Genomic DNA, 17,674 nt, shown 5'->3' on the forward strand with positions numbered 1-17,674 from the left:
AAATGACTCTCTTAGAAAGACTCTACTCCACATAAAGTAAATGAAGATTTGGACCATTAAAAAAAAATTTAAATAATTCTAGGGAAAAAGTCTTCCAGGGCTGCTAACATGATACGCCTAAGTGCAATGGATAAGTCCTTACTCCGTCATTTTTAAGAACTATTATCATTGTTATTTTTTACTTCAGAGATACAACTTTAAGAAATCAAAACTAGTAACTCAAAATAAGAAAAAACTAAGCATATTTGGCAGGAAAGAAAGGAGGGATCTGAGCACACCCTAACTGAACAGGATTGCAGGGTGACCGGCGCAAAACACAGCACTTGGCCGTGAGAGCAGGTCTGTAATTTGCAGCTGCAGTCACAAATAGAAGTCGAGTCTTCAACTAAGCAAAGCATGGAAAACATTTGGTTGTTCTGCGTCTAAGTGTATACACAGGCTTGGCCGACCCCAGTTAACACCCAAGGTCAGCAATGTAACATAAAGGAAAGCCCAGTTACAAACTGCGCTGTTCTCACACTAATTCTGATATTTTCTGCCTGTATCACATCATCCCCAAAATAAATGACTATGGATGGGAAGAGACTGATAATCCATACTTAGCTTTACAGTTGATCTAAGTCTGTGCTCCCACACCAGCCACGTAGGAGGTTTTAAGGGAATAAAATTGGTTCATGTTTCTTAAAATGTGGTCCATGGACCATGTGTGTCCAGAATCCCTAGAGTTTGTTACAAGAGTTTCGCCTGGGCCCCATCCAGACCTACCGAATCAGACTCTCTGGGGCAGGGCATTGGACTCTCCAGTGGAGCTTTCAGGGGATTTTAGGCACACTCAGGAACTGAAAGAATATTGCATTGAATTCTGGTGTTCATTATTGATACGGAGAATCTGGAAGCTTCATAGGAAAGTCTGAAAACAATGAAAAACTGTCCAAGTTAAGGCTTCATAAACAAGTTCCTCTGGGAGAAATCAAAAGCATGTGGGGAAAAAAAAAACTGGTGACAATGAGTATTTGAAATTATAATTTTAAAACATAATCAGATACAAACATATAAAATTTGGTGTTTTAGATTTTATGAAAGATCAGTGAACTCATCGACTTCCTTTTCTTTAGCAAATCCAGGGCCTGGAGTAGATGCGATGTGTGGTGTTCCTTTGGGTTGTCCACACAGCATCTCCCTCTCACTCCTTCCTGGCAGCCAGAGCCCCACTCACACCCTTGCACCATTTAAGTCTCCATCTCAAGCTCACTCCTCTTTTGTGTCAATGTGCCTGGGACGTCTGAGTGTGATGGAAGACGGGGACTGTGGTCCTAGAAAGTACTATTTTTCTGCAAGACTGAGTCATCTTCTTCCCTAGAGATGCTTAAGACCAGGTGACCTTCTCCTTAGTCAAAGCTGGTTTATATCACCCTGACTAGCAGCAGAGGCTCAGACTGGCTGGTTCCTGAGTATCCTCCTGGCCTAATCATTCTACTTTTCCAAGACACACAAGGCTTTACAGAGTTGGGGCCAAGGGTTGTCCTAGCCCACCTCTGTGGTCTGCAGTATGGTCTTCATGTCTTTCAATCAGTAATCGCCTACTGAAAATCCACCGCAGGAGAACTACAGAGGCGGTATTAAGGCCTTAATGTTGAGTTATCCATCTATCAAAACTCCTTTCTGGTACTGGGCACTGATAAAAAAAGAATATAATATATCACATGATGTATATATGATCATTGTGTTGTGTATGTAATACGTATGAAGAGAAAGAACTCCAGGAAAACGATTTTCTGTGACAGGAACTCGGATAGATGGATGTGCCCAGTCGATACCAGACTACAGAGGGGGGGTCTTTCTATTTCTGTCCAGTTAGAGAGGGGTATAGCAGGTCATGATAAAGCAAAACGTCAACTAAATTCTGAAAACAAACCAGCTATCAGAAGTCATTTTCAAAAATACAAAATGACTAACTTAGAACAGGGTCCTCCAGGTGGTGGTCTCAGCACGAGAAGCATCTGGGAACTCGTTGGAAACGCACATCACCAGCCCTCGACCCCACCCCACCAAGCCTGCTAATCAGTCATTCCTAGGTGGGCTCCAAAAATGTGGGTTTGAAAAAGTCCTGTGGGGAACTCCGCTGCATGCTGAAGTTTGAGAACCACTGGCTGAGAACTCCAGCCCACTCGCCTGGACCTTCGGTCCCAGGTGAGCGGCACTAAAGGAAACAGGAGCGGTTTGTCATCTAGAAGATGACATCTAGAGATGAGCAAAAAGAGCTCTGCCTGCTCCCCAGCTGGCCCAGGAAATGCCTAGATTCCTTGAAACTAGAGCAACTTCTTTCGGTTAAGACACTGTCACTAAAAAGCCACTCTGCCCATTAGTATGCCAACACTTTTCATTTGTCTTACTCTTCAGTCATCAAGTCTGTCACTTGACAGAGAGCCTGGATGTGGAGAACACCATGTGACATAACCCATGTCAGGTCAGGTTTAAAGTGGAGCAAGGGGAGAAGTCCTAAGCCCTCATCCTAAAGAGGCGAAAGACAGGCCCAGGCGGAGCCCTAAGGGAGGGGATGTGGGGAAGGCAGTGATGCTTTCAGAGAAAGGGATGCTCCAAGAAACACTGTCATTGTTACTGTCTTGAGCAGCACTTCACCATCAATTAGCTGAGGAGATTATCTCCCCTGGCTTCTTAGAGCAGAACAATGTCTAAACTGGAAAGGTCATTGTTTGCTGCTAATTAGCATTCGTCACCCATTTGATACATATTTGTGACTCACATCCAAACTAAGTGTGGAATAATACAAATTTGGGGCACTTTTTCGTGTCCCACCTTTAAAGCATCAGCCAGTTCCTACAATGAAATCTGCAAATTCAGGTCCTGACATCTGCAAGCACCAGTGGGCAGAACTTAAGAGAGACGTAATGCGTCTTCACGACGTTCCTACATGCTTCCTTTACAGGGCATGTAAATGAGATGTTTTACTAACACATCCATCGAAAGTTGGGTATCAAGTTTTAAAAACTCTGCTAAAGTACTTAACCATTTGAAAGCACATAATTTTATGTCCAACAAACAAAAACAGCATTAAAACCTCTATTTTCTCATAGCACCATTACCCGGCTCTGCATGTTAACATTTTTATTACACATTATATTTCTCAAAGGCTTTCTACACGCCTTTTAAAAATTCAATTGACGGTAAAACTCAACCCAGACTGGTTTTTAAAAATTATGACAAAGACATGACTTAAAATATAAGCTGGAGATGGCGGCAATTAAAGTTGATGTACAAGTTACCACAAGAAAGGCAGAAGTCATTGATTCCTTGAAGTATGTCTTTTATGGGTAGTAAACGTCCCTGGACAACAGTTCCACTTCATGTTCTTTCTATTGACAGGTGACATGTTAACCTCTAACCAACCATAGCAAGACAGTTCAGAATTAAGGCTGACACTTTGTCCTTTCACCAGTTCCAAAGTACTGCAGGGGTTTTACTGCCTGACGTTATACCATATGTGCAAACTCCAGACACAGCAGGCAGGGTTAAGCAGGATGCCTCCAGCCTCTGCCATTTCCCTGCTTCCTGTTGTTTTTGGAGCAATCCTAACTTTAGCTAAACATAACCTTTCTGGGTGAATCATTTTTAGTAGGAGAATCCTACTTATGGCAGAGCACCCTGTACTTCGGCTAGATTTCTAGCATTGCCATCTATGGAATTCACACAACTCAGTGCTTTGGTGTTTTGAAACCCACCCATTGCAAGAAAATTTTCATAAAATAAAACTATTTCACACTGAAGACTTTATGAATGAAAACCTGAACAACTATGAAATGAACAACAGGAGGAATTCTTTTTGAAGTTGCTTTAAAGTTGTTTTTTTTTTCCATGAGTCGCTCTTTCACTAAATGGTAGTGATCAATGGTAGATTTTCCAAAACCTTTCCAGTAAGTCAAGTCATCTTTTAATTCTAAACTTACTACTCACTCGGGTAATGGGATACATTTACTTACTTGTGCCCTCAAAAGGTTCGAATCAGAAAAAACCTCTTAGGTTTTACATTCAAAACTTTTTTTCAAAATTATTTTTTGCTAGATATGAGAAATATATTTGAGAAATGGGAGAACACCAAGTTCTAGTAAGAAACTATATCCTTAGCTCAAAGTCAATAAATCTTACCAAGCCAGAGTACATGAAAAGCATATACAAAGAAAAAGAACCAGTCCTTTTAAAAGTATACGTAACTTCCCCAATGGTCTTTCCCCTCGAGTTTTCTGTAGGACATCTATTTCTATATAATTTCCCCAAATCTATACATAGCTTAGAGAGGGAAACATAAATCTCACGAGTTTTGGATTCACTTCCTGTTGCCTCCCTTCATTACACATTTAAAGGTAATCAGTAAAAACTGATTTCTTTTTATAAGCACTTCCCTGTTCTGCCAGAAATAATAGTAGTCCCTGCTTGAAAATGAAGAAAAACAATGGAAAGTAATATTTACCATAAGAGGAGAAAAAGAAACAGCCTAAGCATTTTTCTGGAGCCAAGTAAAACACCAACAGCAAATCAAGTTTATTCTTACAGAAAAAAAAGTTAAATACTCCTGGCATTAGTCCTATTCTTCAAATCTGTGGCATCAACAAGTTTTCCAAGCCTGGGTTTATATTGCAACTCTCTAGAAAAGCTCATTATGTTTCCTAATAGTTTTACTCTGTATCTGTGTGAATATATGTATCACACACAAGACTTTTGCCCAACGTTGAACAGTGAAGCAGGAAAGACAGTTAAGTCCCCCAAATTGCCTCCTAGGGCGGACTGAGATGCAAAACCACAGGGGAACAGGGAAAAAAAAAAAAGAGGAGGTCACAGTTCCATCTGGTAAGGCAATCAAGAACTGCAAACAACAGTATCTCTTATTTCAAAACACAAAACTTTTTGCCACTGGCATTTTCACACAAGAATTCTCTTACTTAAAACGTTACTTGAAAGCTTTACATTAAATCATCTGAAATAACCTCTTGGGGCTTCTCCAACCTGTAGACTCTATCTCAGAACTCTCCATTTTTAATGTTTTTTCTTCTTTTGGATGTTTCACAAAAGACTGTAAGAAAACACCAAATGAAAGAGCAACAGACTTTTACTTTGTAATGAAGTTACAAATACATTTTATATGTTTTCCTGGCTTCCTATTCCCCTGCATCCTATACTATCTACAGAGGTTGTCATATTTCACCAAGGCGGATTATAAATCAGACAAGTTCAGCCCGTCAGGTTGAAAAATGGAGGTAAAAGGCACAGCGGAAAATATATAAAGTATAATTAAAACCATATGACCAGAGATACTGAAGCAATACTTGTTGGAAGAAACCCAAGTGAAAATCAAACCTTTTCTGGTGTTAGTGAGACTATCCAGTCCGTTTGGGAGAAGCACACATCATTTACTAAATATTCTTTTTTTTTTTTTCTTTGCAGCGAAGTACCCAGGAAAGTTAAATCCTAACAAGGTAATTAAGCTTATCTGTGGCGTTGTGAAACCCACGGTCGTTAATGTAAAACTGATATCTCATTTAAAACAGTAATCATTTATTTAGAAATATAGTTTAAGATTGGGCGAGGCTCAATTTTACATCCACCAAAGAGTATTAAAAGCTTATGATGACAATGTTGAATCAAAACCCTTTTCTACTTTCCTATGAAGTTTTCATCTCTAAAGACCTGAGGATTCCAGAAAGGCACAGATAATGTAATTGTTGCTGAAGCAACTACAACAAGGAGTAAACTGAAAGAGCAAGAAGATAAAATCCAAACTATCTCCTCTGCTACATCGTAAACAACCTGGATGTTACTGCCTGACAGAGGCGGTACCCAGCAGGCCAATGAGGTAGTACATGTTCAAGGATGTACAGAAAATAAGAGCTCTTAAGGTTGTAAAGCAATTCCGGTAGAAAAAAAATAAATAAATCTTTGACTTTGGCTACCTGTCACCAAAGCCATTCCACGTCTAGGTCTCCTGAGGATTCCAGTGTCAGTTTCAATAATCTCAGCGGACAACTGGAACATAATTTTCAATATTGCTTTGGGATTCCAGTAAACAAATGAAGTTGAACAAAGTCACTTACCCCCCAGAAACTGAATTCCTCCGGCCACTCTTCCCACTGTCCGGGAGATGAGCTCCGACACACAGCAACCCATGAGGGCAGTGAGCGCCACCAGGAGGAGGAGGCCACAGCCCAAGCCCGTCACAATGGTACAGATCCTCCACTCCGCGCTGGGGATGCCCTGGAAGGAGGCATAGCGCCCACATTCCTCCACCATCACCATCATCTGCCGACTCTCATCATGCACAGGATACGAGCACCTCCGGAAAGTACCGAAGGACACAGGCTTGCCCAGCTGTGAGCCCCAGAGCCAGTAAGGCATGAAGAACCCCACGCAGGAGGTGGCAGCACAAAAAAATGACAGCAGAGCCCAGATGACCCCGGTACAAGTCAGACTGGATGCCATCTTCCACCAGATAGGGCCAGGAGGACCCAAAGGAACTGTTCAGGGTCTGCAGGAGTGAGTGAAGGCGTGAAACCACCGGGACCCAGGGGTAATCCACAGTTCTGTGATGGGAGAGTGCCTATTAAATGAATTGATCTTCAGTCTTCCTGGGCATCAACTTCCCATCCTCCACAGTAAGGGTGATGGTCCCTGGTAAAACCATAAGAAAGAGTAAGAGGTAAGCATTTTTAGATTAGCAATAACACCGATTCAGTTGGTCTACAACTCTGTATTAATAAACATTCAAAACTGCCTCAGTACTTCAAAAGTGAAAAGAATGTAAGCTGAATTTTGCCAGACTAGTGCAAAGCTTTTCATGTTGTTATCTCCTATAAATGCTCCCAAATGAACTCGGACATCTATTTACTCAAAGAAATGCATGACTTCTACTTGCCAAGCCAGTGAATTCATTTCATACACTCACATTAAAAGTAATGTAGCATTTTTACTGGTACTAAGCATAATTCCAAATATTATAAATAAAATGAGCCATACCGTGGTTTGTTTAGTTGGCCTGCAAGTTCATGCTCATAATTTGCAGCAACTTTTCTATGTTCCTCTACGTGCATTGTCTCTACATGACCCCGGACAAAATGATGAAGAAAATTTTTGCAATTACAGACTGTCGAGGCACACAGAATGGATGGGACCATTAGGCATCCCCAGCAGTCATTCAGCGACATATGTCAACTCCTTCAGTCTTAACTATCTTCTCCTAGTGTCAACGAAAGATTTTCAAATCTGCAATTTTGATTCATTGGTTCCAATTAAATTATTGAAACCACCTCTCCTGCTGAATGAGTATCAGTCAGTGTCTAACCTGAAAAATAATCCATGCTTTCCAGGACGCTACCTCGAACCGCAGTCATTCAAGCAGCTCCACGTGCATGCAGTTCCATCCCTCTCTCCCTTTCAAAAAGAGTTCCAGAACCACTTCCCACACTTTCCACAAAGAAATGAATACAGAAGCCCAGAGCTCACGCACCGCACAGCTCCAATAGCGGCGCTCTTACCTCCAGCTTTCAGGGCCCACAGCAAGCGCCCCCCGCCACCCCGCGCGCCCCACCTCTCTCCTTTCCCGACCCTCGCCCCTACTGTCTCCTTTCCACCCACCGCCCCACTTCCACTCCGGCGTGTCACTCCAGGGAAGACTCGGCTTTTTTTTTTTTTTTAACTCTTGTCAACTGCGGTCAGCATCAGCATTAGCGGCTGAAGTTGGTCTGTCTGGGCCCTGAGGCAGGGGAAGCGAGTGGTGGGGGGACGAAGGCCCTCATCTCGAGCTGAGGGAAGGCGTCCTGGGGCACGAACATGACAAGCCCGTGGCCAGCCCCCTACAGTGGCCTTACCCACCCACCCCCACCGCACCCCGAAGACACACAATGAGCCCAAAACCCCCAACGGGGGAGAGGGGCTTTCTCCAGCCGGCCCCGCGAGGAGGAAGGGGATGAGGATGGGAAGGCAGCACCCCCCGGAGGCAGACGCCAGCAGCAGACGCGGCGGGCAGGGAGAGCCCGCCGGCGGCCAAGCTCAGGAAGTCTGGAGCCCGGGAGCAGCCCAACTCCGGCGTCCGGAGAGAAAGGAGCGGAGCCCAGGTCCGCGGGCAGCCGCGCGCTGGACTCACATGGCTGGCGGGCGGCGGCCGCCTTCCCTCCCCGGGCCGGGGCGCACACACAACTTGCTGTCTTCCCCGGGCGGCGCATCCACGGCACGGAACACCGTCCTTCCCCCTTCGTCGCTGTCCCTACCCGCCGCGGAGCCCCGGGCCGGACTCGGGAAGGAGAGCCGGGGAGGGCAGGAGGCGGAGGGTCTCCGGAAGGGCGCGCGGCGCCGCCGCCCGTGCAGCCCCCGCTCCCCGCGGGTCTCCGGCGGCGGCTCGGGCGGAGCGCTGTGGCCGCGCGGGGCGCCGGGGCTCGCGCGCGGAGGAGCGGCTCTGCCTTTGGCAGGCGAGGCACGCACCGCCTCCTCCCCTCCGCCGCCCGGCCCTCCTCTCGCGCCTGTCCCCTCCCCTCACGCCCGGCGGGACCCGGAGCGGACGCAGCGAGGGCGCGGCCGGCGGGGACCTTCCCCGCGCGCAGGGCGGGCGGGCGGGCGGGGAGCGCGGCTGCGGCGCGCTCGGGTCCACCCCCCACCCCCGGGGGCGGCTCTCGCGGCTCCGCGGGCCCCGAGCCCCCCCTCCCGCCCTCCTCGCCCCGCGACTCCTTCCCACTGAGGGGCAGGCAGACAGGCCCAGAAGTAGGGGACAAAGTTGCTTGTCTTCTGGGATGCTCCCTCGGGGCCGCGAAAGATGAGACACCCTCCCTGTTGGCTTTGCTGGGTCTGGTATGTGGAGTTTAAACTCCGGTTTCTGACCGCCTTTAGGGGGTGGCGTGGGGAAGGAGCGTCTTAAAGACTGGCTGCAGTGACCCTCTTGAGCTTTCGGGAGGCTCCTGGGATGGGGTCACTTTGGAAGAGGGCGAACACGGCCTATGTGGGCGTGGGAACGAGAGGCGAGAGCCGAGAGCCAAGCTGAAAGGATTCCGTCAGGATCCGCCTTTCCAGCCAAGCCGGCGGGAAGACAGGGGGAGATTCCAGCGAGCTTCTCCCAAGAGACGTCCTCTTTGGGAACCTCTTTCAAAGCATTTTTCTCTGTCTCTCTCCCTCTCTCCTCTCTCTGTGTCTCTGTCCGTGCTTCTTTCTCCCCCTTTCTCCTCTGCTCTCCCTTCCCCTTCCCCCACCCTCTTCGCTCCCATCCCTCCGTCCAATCAATCTTGCAGTCAATACCACCATTGAATTTCTTTACTGAGAAACACTGATTTTGACTTCCCCTCTGGACTTAACGGTCTTTTTTTGCTTGTCATTAGTGCTAACCCCTTTGGAAGTTTAGCGCTACATTCAGTAGACTGTGGGAGTCTGCTAAAGACAGTATTTTAAGAATCACGCCATCTGGGAATACCAGTTTGTGAAGCAGCTACTTCCCCAGATACGGCTTTTTTAAAGTACTTTAAAGTAAGAAATGGGTAGGTATATATTTCATAGAAAATTTTCCAGTTGCACCACTTTATTTAGGCATGGTGGTGTGCATTTTTTTTTTACAGCTACAGCTGGAGATGTGCGTTCTTTCATTATTATTTTAAAAGGCTTTGCATAATTAGTTCCAACACGTTTGAGGTCATAGACCTTTTAAAGATGAAACTGATAAGCCTCCCGGGGGGAAAAAAGGGCATTTACACACCAAGTGGTTCTCACGGGAGAGAAGAAGGGAGATTATGACCCGTCCCAGAGGACATTTGGCAGGGTCTGGAGATATTTTTGCTTATCATGACTAGGGAGGTGCAACCAGCATCTGGTGGGCAGAGGCCAAGGTTGATGCCGAACACCCTGCAATGTACAGGATAGACCCCCAGAATTATCCAGGCCAAAATATCAACAGTGCTGAAGTGGAGAAAACCTATTTCAATAAAATGTCAGATGGTTCTCTGTTTCCCTGCAGCCAATCCATGATCAGAATCGCTGATCAAAAGCCCTGATGGAAGTTATTTTTATCTGTCTTGTAGGCCACTGGTTAACAAGCTCAGTGAAGGTATGGTAATGGCTGGTCTGATTTTCAGTTATGTATCCTAACCTAGTTACCACACAGAGCTTTCAGATCGGCATAACGTGCAGGCAGAAGACACGGCTCCATAAAGACAAAGTTATGGGAGAAAGATTCCGGCTCACCCTCTACACAGCCTGCGGTGGATGTTGGTCTAGAACATTTTCTCAACTTGGAGATTGAAACACTAAGTTCTTGCTGTGTCTCAGTCCTTATACTAAGTTTTCTTGATAGATTATTTTATCTAGTCCTCAAAAAAAAAAAAACTGAAAAAACTGAAGGAAGTGCAATTACTATTTTACACAGAGGTTAAGCAATTGGCCTGAGAACTTACAGCTAAAAAGTGGACTTAAAAAAAATCTCGCTAGTGGTAGCTCACGGTGAAAAAGAATGTGACAGTGAATATATATATGTTCATGTATGACTGAAAAATTGTGTTCTACAATGGAAATTGACACAACGTTGTAAACTGACCATAACTCAATAAAATTAAAAAAACTCATTATCTGCATTCTATTAAACAGAGTAAATGCTACTGAAGAGATTCAGCCTCAGATGAAAATGAAGATAGGGGAGGAAGCTGAATTTTTTTTTATCAGGATGCACTATCCATTACTTGTGAAAGCACAGTGTGTTCCATTCTAGGACTCAAATTTATAACTTACATGAGTGAATTTGGACAAATGGTGACCCTTCTGAGCCTAAATTACCTCATTTGTAAAAAGAGTTGGAAATAGATGATTTCTAACATTCTTCTAGCTCATGACTTCTAGTGTCATGATTACATAGGTGCTTTTCTATTTGAGGAAAAAGTTGAGGAGTCAACTAATTTTGTTCCACTATGTAATTTTACAGATGAGGAAGCAGAGGCTCTGAGACCTTCCAGTGTCTTACCCAGAGCTGAGCCTTGACTGTATTGGAATTTCTCACTTCATTCCACCATGTATCTTCCCAAACATAAAATCATCTGGATTACTCTTTGAGTTCTTGTATACATACTTTATAGACAAATTGCATTATACTATCTTTAAAATCCTTGCATCGAATTTGCACCTTCAAAGAGTTTTTAAATTACATCCCAGCCAGAAGTTCTCACATAGCAAATGTTGCTTATACCTCTTATTTCAGGTTTGAGTTTCCAAACTGTTTGGATGGCAGGCCCATTGAGTCATAAGATGAGATCATGAATGTAAAAATACGTGGAAAGCTAGAAAGCATCTCTGACAACACTCTTGGTTGGCTACCCACTATTAATTCCCCATCAGCTCTCCCATATTCACTAGATAACTTTCTAACCTCCTTTAAAGCTAGTGGTGGCCATATGACCCTGTTCTAGACAATGAACCTGCTGAAGAAGTCCTCTGGGGAAGAGCGTGTTCTCTAATAAAAGGAGGAGGCATAAGAGAACAGTTCTCTCATCATCTGGTTGCCATTGTTTACATTATTGAAGAATAGGATGTTTAGAGCTGTGGCAGCCTTCTTGTAACCATGAGAGGAATCACGGAGATCTAATTCCATCACCCCAACACGGCAGAGCTACACCCTTCCTTCTCAACTTTTTAGAAGTAAATTACAGATTATGAATATGGTTAAAGTCACTGTTATTTGAATTTCCTGCTTTTTAGTATCTGAAAGCATTTCTAATTAATAAAGCACTGTACAGATAAGACCTATGCTAAGTGACAAAAAATCCAATGTTAGTCAAAATTGTATACCAGTGCCTGGCAACAGAAGATAGATACTCAGTAATTAAACATTAACTGAGGGAATTAATCAACAGATCAATATTACTCTGATCATTTCTAGTGCAGCCTACAGAGTGGATATTTAACTTTTAAACAGAGAGGGTGTGCTATGCGAAATTAGGAAAGGAGTCGAGCAGTGAATATAGGGAACACGATGGAATCAATCACCTCTGACCTTTGGGGAGAAGTTGGAAAGGGACTTTGTTAGTTCCCATTTGCAACAATCACTGTAACTTGGCTGATACAGTGTGCCCATTCCTGACGCTCTTCTTCCATATCTTCTTCTCCAGCTGAAGCAGTGAAAGCTAAAACCTCCATTTCACAGCCTCTCTTAAGGTTTGAGGGCCACACTGGCCAATGAGAGGGGAGTGGGAGTGTGCTGGTACCATTATGTCCACATCCTCTTTCTCCAAGCTTAGAAGATGGGTGTGCTACACCTTGTAGCACAGCAAGTGTCTTTCAACCAGGAGGGGCCAGGCATGAGGACAAAGCCCACGCACTAGAAATGACAGAGTCAAAGGGTGAGTCTGGATCCGTGGTGTCTCCGTTAGGCAGCTGCAACAGCCTCACACTTCTCTTGGGTGAGACCAATAACTCTAAGCTGTTTACATCTGTGATTAGTAATAAATACATACCTGCCAGACTGTTCAAACCTGCCAGACTATTCAAACTAACAGTTCTCTTGCAGTCTAAGAGCCAGCACCACAGTCAAGTGGGTTAGAGCACAAACAACGAAGCAGAGCAGAGAGAGGGCAGAGCGGTGTCAAGGGAGAAGTCATTCTGCAGCAATTGGTGGCTGCAATGGGTATCCTCTGTCTATAGCGTCGATTAGAGAAGATGGACCCTCCTTAAAACCTGGTAGTAGAAACAGGAATAGCTATGAAGAGAGCTGACAAGATGTCTCCCCTTAAAGTCTTAACTTTGAGGGGTTTAAAGAGACTGAAACCCTAAGCATTAGAAATGGCCTGATACAAGAAAGTGGCCGTTGAAGATATTCCAGCAAGAGGGGGGTGCAGGAAAGTGCAAGATGCAGAAGAGATCTAGTGGGTAACAAAGAGCTCCAGGCAGAGCCAGAGAAGAGAGACTTTCCTTAACTGCTCCTGGCTGTGAGCTTATTAGCTCATTATTGGAATATATTATTTGTTCCTCAACAGACGCTGTGAGACACCCCAAGAAATGTTCCACTAGCCGAAAAGCTGTGATCACAGTTTTCAGAACAGAAGCCTCAAACGGGGTTAAAATAAATAGAGACCATGTTAAGTTCCTCCTTTTGGCCACTTCCTTCCTTCCTTCATTGCTAACCTACCCATTCCCTTCATGAATCCTATCTTAGACAAATTTTAATAGGTATTGTTATGGTGTCCATCTTATTTATAGAAGAAAAAAAAATCTCATGGGATAAGCGACCTTTCAGGTTTCCCGGTCTCCGTGTCAAGTAGTCTCAGGATGAAATCATGTGTTGCTTTTACGTGCTTCTTCTCCCGTTTGTATACATACGTTTACCACGGCAACCCCAACATCCCATTAGAGTAGGGTTGTCTATTTCATTTTCTAGAAACTTCCTTTCATGTGTTTGGTAGACTCAAGACCCCTCTTTCCTGTAGAAACTGCGTATGTCTACATATGTACAGTTTCTAAACAGAGTGATCTGTGTGGCTATATTCCCAGGAGAGCTCATGGAAATAAGATGCATACAGTCTGTGCCCTGCTCCCAGGGTGGCTGCCTGCATTATTCATTTAAAGTTTGTGAATTACTTTGGAAGCATAAAGTGCCATATAATTTCTCTGTATTACTCTTTTATGAGTTAAAGTAGCATGCACGTTTTAAATCAATAACTTATTTATAAGAAGAAAAAAATGTGAAGTGTTAAATCACATTTAACATAGTGAACACATTAAACTATCAAAATTGGGAAATGTCTATGATACATTACACATACATTTGCTACATGGCCCAGTATGCATTTTGCAGCAGTGCACAATTTTGTTTAATATTAAATCAGTTATACTTTTGCTACTTTAAAATTATGCTTCTTTTTTTCTTCTAGTATCAAAAATTATCTAAGGCTTTTTCAGTGTTAAAAACTATGTTTTGTGGCTTTTTAAAAAAAATTTTCCCAGAATACATAGAAAGATTAATATAATGAGTTCCACAGAAAGAGATAAACATTTTGTGTATGGGTAGATAATAATATTTGCACCCATCAGCCATAACTTCTGAGAGGATTCACAAAGATTTGACCTACAGTATTTTAAAATCTTAAATCCTACCCTCCTTCACCAAAATAAGATGCATTGCAAGGATCACATATCCTAGTAAAATGATCCAGCAGAAGAAAGCCAAACATAAACGCTGACTTTGGTATTATAATACAAAGAGGGGATTGCAAGCACTGATTTTTCTACAGTAAATAATTTCATATTACAGCCACTGGGAAATGGCGGAAGGGAAATGCGTCTTTCCCAGTTCCCTGTTTTTCTGCAGGAGAAATGTAGCTGAAATGCACCTGGCCTCTTTCCACTCATTCGAGCCCTTGGGGAAACGAGGGTTTCCGGGAGGAATGCCCCCACCTGCCCCCACGCCAGTGTGCTGCGTTAGGGCTGCTCCGCTCTTGTGGGTGAATCTCCTGCACGGGAGGCCACCCTCATCCACACTGCTGAGATGGAGAGAGTGCGGGAGTCTCTCCACCAAGCTCTGGGGATCCGTTAGCAGACCCTTTGCCCCTCACCAAGCTACACCCTCCACTTTAGCCTTTATCAGTAATAATTGTGATGTTTTGGTCTCCATCTGCCACTTTCTTCCTGTCAGTTTGTTTAGACTGCAGCTGGGGAAGAGAAGTGCTCCTTAAGGGCCCCAATCAGAGGCCCCAGTGAGAACTATCATAAACTGAATGTACGCGCGCTTACATATTAGTTAAGTGCTACCATTTTGCGACCAGTATGCCAGCAACACGGGATTTTTACTAATGAAGGCCAAGGAGAAAAGAAGGGAACTAATTCTCAGCAGTCAGCATTAAGTCGAAAGGCCAAAGATTGTGTTAAATGAGTTGCCAACCAGAGTGAAAAAGTAGATGAAAAGAGAATGCTTTTTGGCTAGTTGCAATTCTGAAAGATCAATGTCTCTGTATTAAAAGCAAAAGCACTTGGGCAAGAGGACAAGAAGCAGAAGACAGAAGAATGAAAACAGAATTAAGAGCAATATACAACATCAACTGTGTCACCAGGTAGACATTAGACATGGTGATGGGGGTAAGAAACCAAGCTGAGGGAAGAAGAGAGGGAGAGAGTGCCCGGGACAGCGGGAGGGAGAGGGAGGGGGGAGGGGAGGAGACAGACAGACCAGCAAAGAGAAAGAAGACAAGGGTTCTGTTTCTGGGATTTGGTTCTGTTTTGCTTTGTTTCCAGGGAGAGAGGAGTCAACAGCAATGCTGTGCCTTCTCCCTCGAAGGCGTAGACACGGGATAGCTGCCACGTCTGGAGAGGGATGGGGAAAATACAGACCTCCACGATGCAACTGCTACCACAAGGGTATTAATGTGCCGTGAGGAAGACACGTCCGCTTGGAAGAACTAGCTGTCAGAGGGACATTCGCTATGTCGCCTGAAATAAACACGCACAACGTGAGCGCTGTCAGTTGCAGGTTTATAGGGGGACTTACTGAGGACTCTAGCCCGGGAGACTGCCTCCCAGACAGCTCTGAGGAACTGCCTGAAGAGGTGAGGGGAGGGCAGTATACATGTGATTTTGGCAAAGCGGGTAGGTACATGCAACCAGGCACGCATCTCAGCAGAAGGCTGCTGCTAGTCACAGGGGAGCAGATAACTTAGTTAATGGCTTTAGTGTTCTTCTAAGTGTGGGAAGATGCAAGAATCCAGGTTCATAAAAAACTTTCTCCTGAAAATATCTATCTGAAAGCCTGTTCTGCCAGTTTTCCCAGAGCTCAGAGGGCCTCATTCCTGATCTCCACCCTGAACTCCTTTTGGGGTGTGTTAGAGGTCAGTGACTGCGGTGGCTAGTGATTTAATCCTTGTAGAACCAGATGGAGAACGACATTTTTTCAGTTGTCGCCTCCATGTAGACAGATGACAAGCTGTGTCTCTCAACCGTGTGTCAGCTTCTGTAGCAACACTGCAGTCTAACAGCTGATGCTTGATACCATGACTTTGCCAACGGTCTCAGGCGATGAGCCAGTCATCTCCTTATGCCTCCAGTCTGTACCTACTACCTCCACTGCAGAGCTGATGACAGGCATTGTAATGACTTGGCTGTGAGTGTATATCCCAAACTTGATTGTTGGTTTTTTCAAGAGCTACCTTACTCATCCTGCTAGGCACACAGCAGGTGCTGACATCAGAAGACCTCACATTTCATGAGCTGCCTTGACATCTTTGAGCCTCACAGGGCCCCAAAGGCCTACCTGTGAGTTCCCTGCTCTTGCCAGATACGCCCCCATCCAGAAAAACAGGCTGCCCACCTGACTAGCTCCCCTGTTAGCCAGATTAGCTGCACCCAACCTGGTCCTCAACTCACGGGGTTTCATCTCCCTACCAGCTCATGAAATCATTCAAATAAATCAATCACATCCTCCTGTGGGGGGCATTGCATCCTCGTGTCGCTGCAAAACCTGTCACTCACAGACCCTGCTGGCTTCCTCTACTCCTAAGTGCAACCCAAATGTGGCCCTACTTGATGTCCGGGACCCTCCTTCCCTCGGCTGTGACAATATGTGACAAATAAACCACTGTCATCTCATCTGCTCAGTGTCAGGTGTTGTGTGCTCCTCCAGCTCCTACTGTTTGGTGTGGGGACTCCCTCTCATCAGTGAGGGGAAGACAAGGCGATCGGAACATTGCTAAATAAACACCTGATTTAAAAATTAATGTCTGAACCCACATCATCATATCTTCAAAAAAGACATTTTACATTTCCATGTTTTTCTTAACGGCACTCAATTACACAATATGCTTTGGAGGCATTTCCCAATACTTCCTAATATTTAAAATTTAGGATGTGAAATCCTTAGACTATCTAGAAATGTCTTAATCAAGTCAGCCACTCCTTGATTGGTGCAAGTAACAATTTTACTATGCAATTGAAATAAAGCAATTGCTGACCAATTATTAAAATAGAAATCTGGTAAGATTTAGGGATTTTTTTTTTCTTTTGGCTTATCTGTATTTCCTAATCTTTCCTCAAGTAATCTGGATTACTTATATAATTAAAATGTTTTATTAGAAGTGGAAGACAGTTACCGATTGAAGTGGCTTTCTGAAACACAGAATAACTAACTAAACCTAACCCACCTGTTGGATCTGCTTAGGAAGAAGCACGTTTTAGGTCAGAGTCAGGGAGGTTAGGTGTTGTCCCCCGCGGGACATGCACTTCCAGTACCTGTGAACTCCAGCAATCAGTGTCGTCCACTCAAATTGCAGATCTGTGTGTCAGGAATGTTGTAGGAAACAATCCGGATTTGGTCTGAAAACTTCTGATATTCTTTTCTGTTCTCTTCTCTTTTTCTGGGGTCAACTCTTGTCTCTTCTCACTCAGCTAAGGGGTTCAAATCTGTCTCACCCTGGAGTTCTCATATCAGACCTGGAGTGGTAAAAGACCTCTTCTTTATCTCCCAAGTAAGACCATCAAGTGGCAGGTTTTCAAAAGGCTGAGGGGAAGACCAGGAGGGGAGTTGTATTCATGCACTGCCTTCCACTTCAAATGGATGCGAGAGCCTCTGCCCTGGGGCGTCTCTCCTTAGCGGGCTCTGCCTACAGCCGTTTTTCACAGCTAGGTGGGACTGCTCTTTCTGGACTGTCCTTCAATTGCTCCTTCCTGC

General features: G+C 44.6%; 1 protein-coding gene and 1 long non-coding RNA gene across 4 annotated transcripts in view; one reads left to right on the forward strand and one right to left on the reverse strand.

Moving 5' to 3' along the window:
- LHFPL6 (LHFPL tetraspan subfamily member 6) overlaps positions 1–8,564 on the reverse strand; it is a 203,291-nt gene extending 194,727 nt beyond the window's left edge. Inside the window, exons 1-2 of one of the 3 annotated variants that reach the window (XM_072976156.1) lie at positions 8,274–8,564; positions 6,105–6,678 (exon numbers count right to left, since the gene is read on the reverse strand). In XM_072976156.1, the coding sequence (XP_072832257.1) occupies positions 6,105–6,489 (385 nt within the window). In that variant the 5' untranslated portion in view covers positions 6,490–6,678; positions 8,274–8,564. Of the gene's footprint in view, positions 1–6,104; positions 6,679–7,348; positions 7,506–8,149 lie in introns of those variants that run through there. The other 2 variants (XM_006210118.4, XM_031684596.2) reach the window with 2 other exon arrangements.
- LOC140701111 (uncharacterized) lies at positions 6,619–7,316 on the forward strand. The gene is made up of 2 exons (XR_012079954.1): positions 6,619–6,706; positions 7,150–7,316. It is a non-coding gene; the product is annotated as an uncharacterized lncRNA (long non-coding RNA).
- Positions 8,565–17,674: the final 9,110 nt, after the last annotated feature.

The sequence above is a fragment of the Vicugna pacos genome, chromosome 14, assembly GCF_048564905.1.
Source record: "Vicugna pacos chromosome 14, VicPac4, whole genome shotgun sequence".
NCBI lineage: Eukaryota > Metazoa > Chordata > Mammalia > Artiodactyla > Camelidae > Vicugna > Vicugna pacos.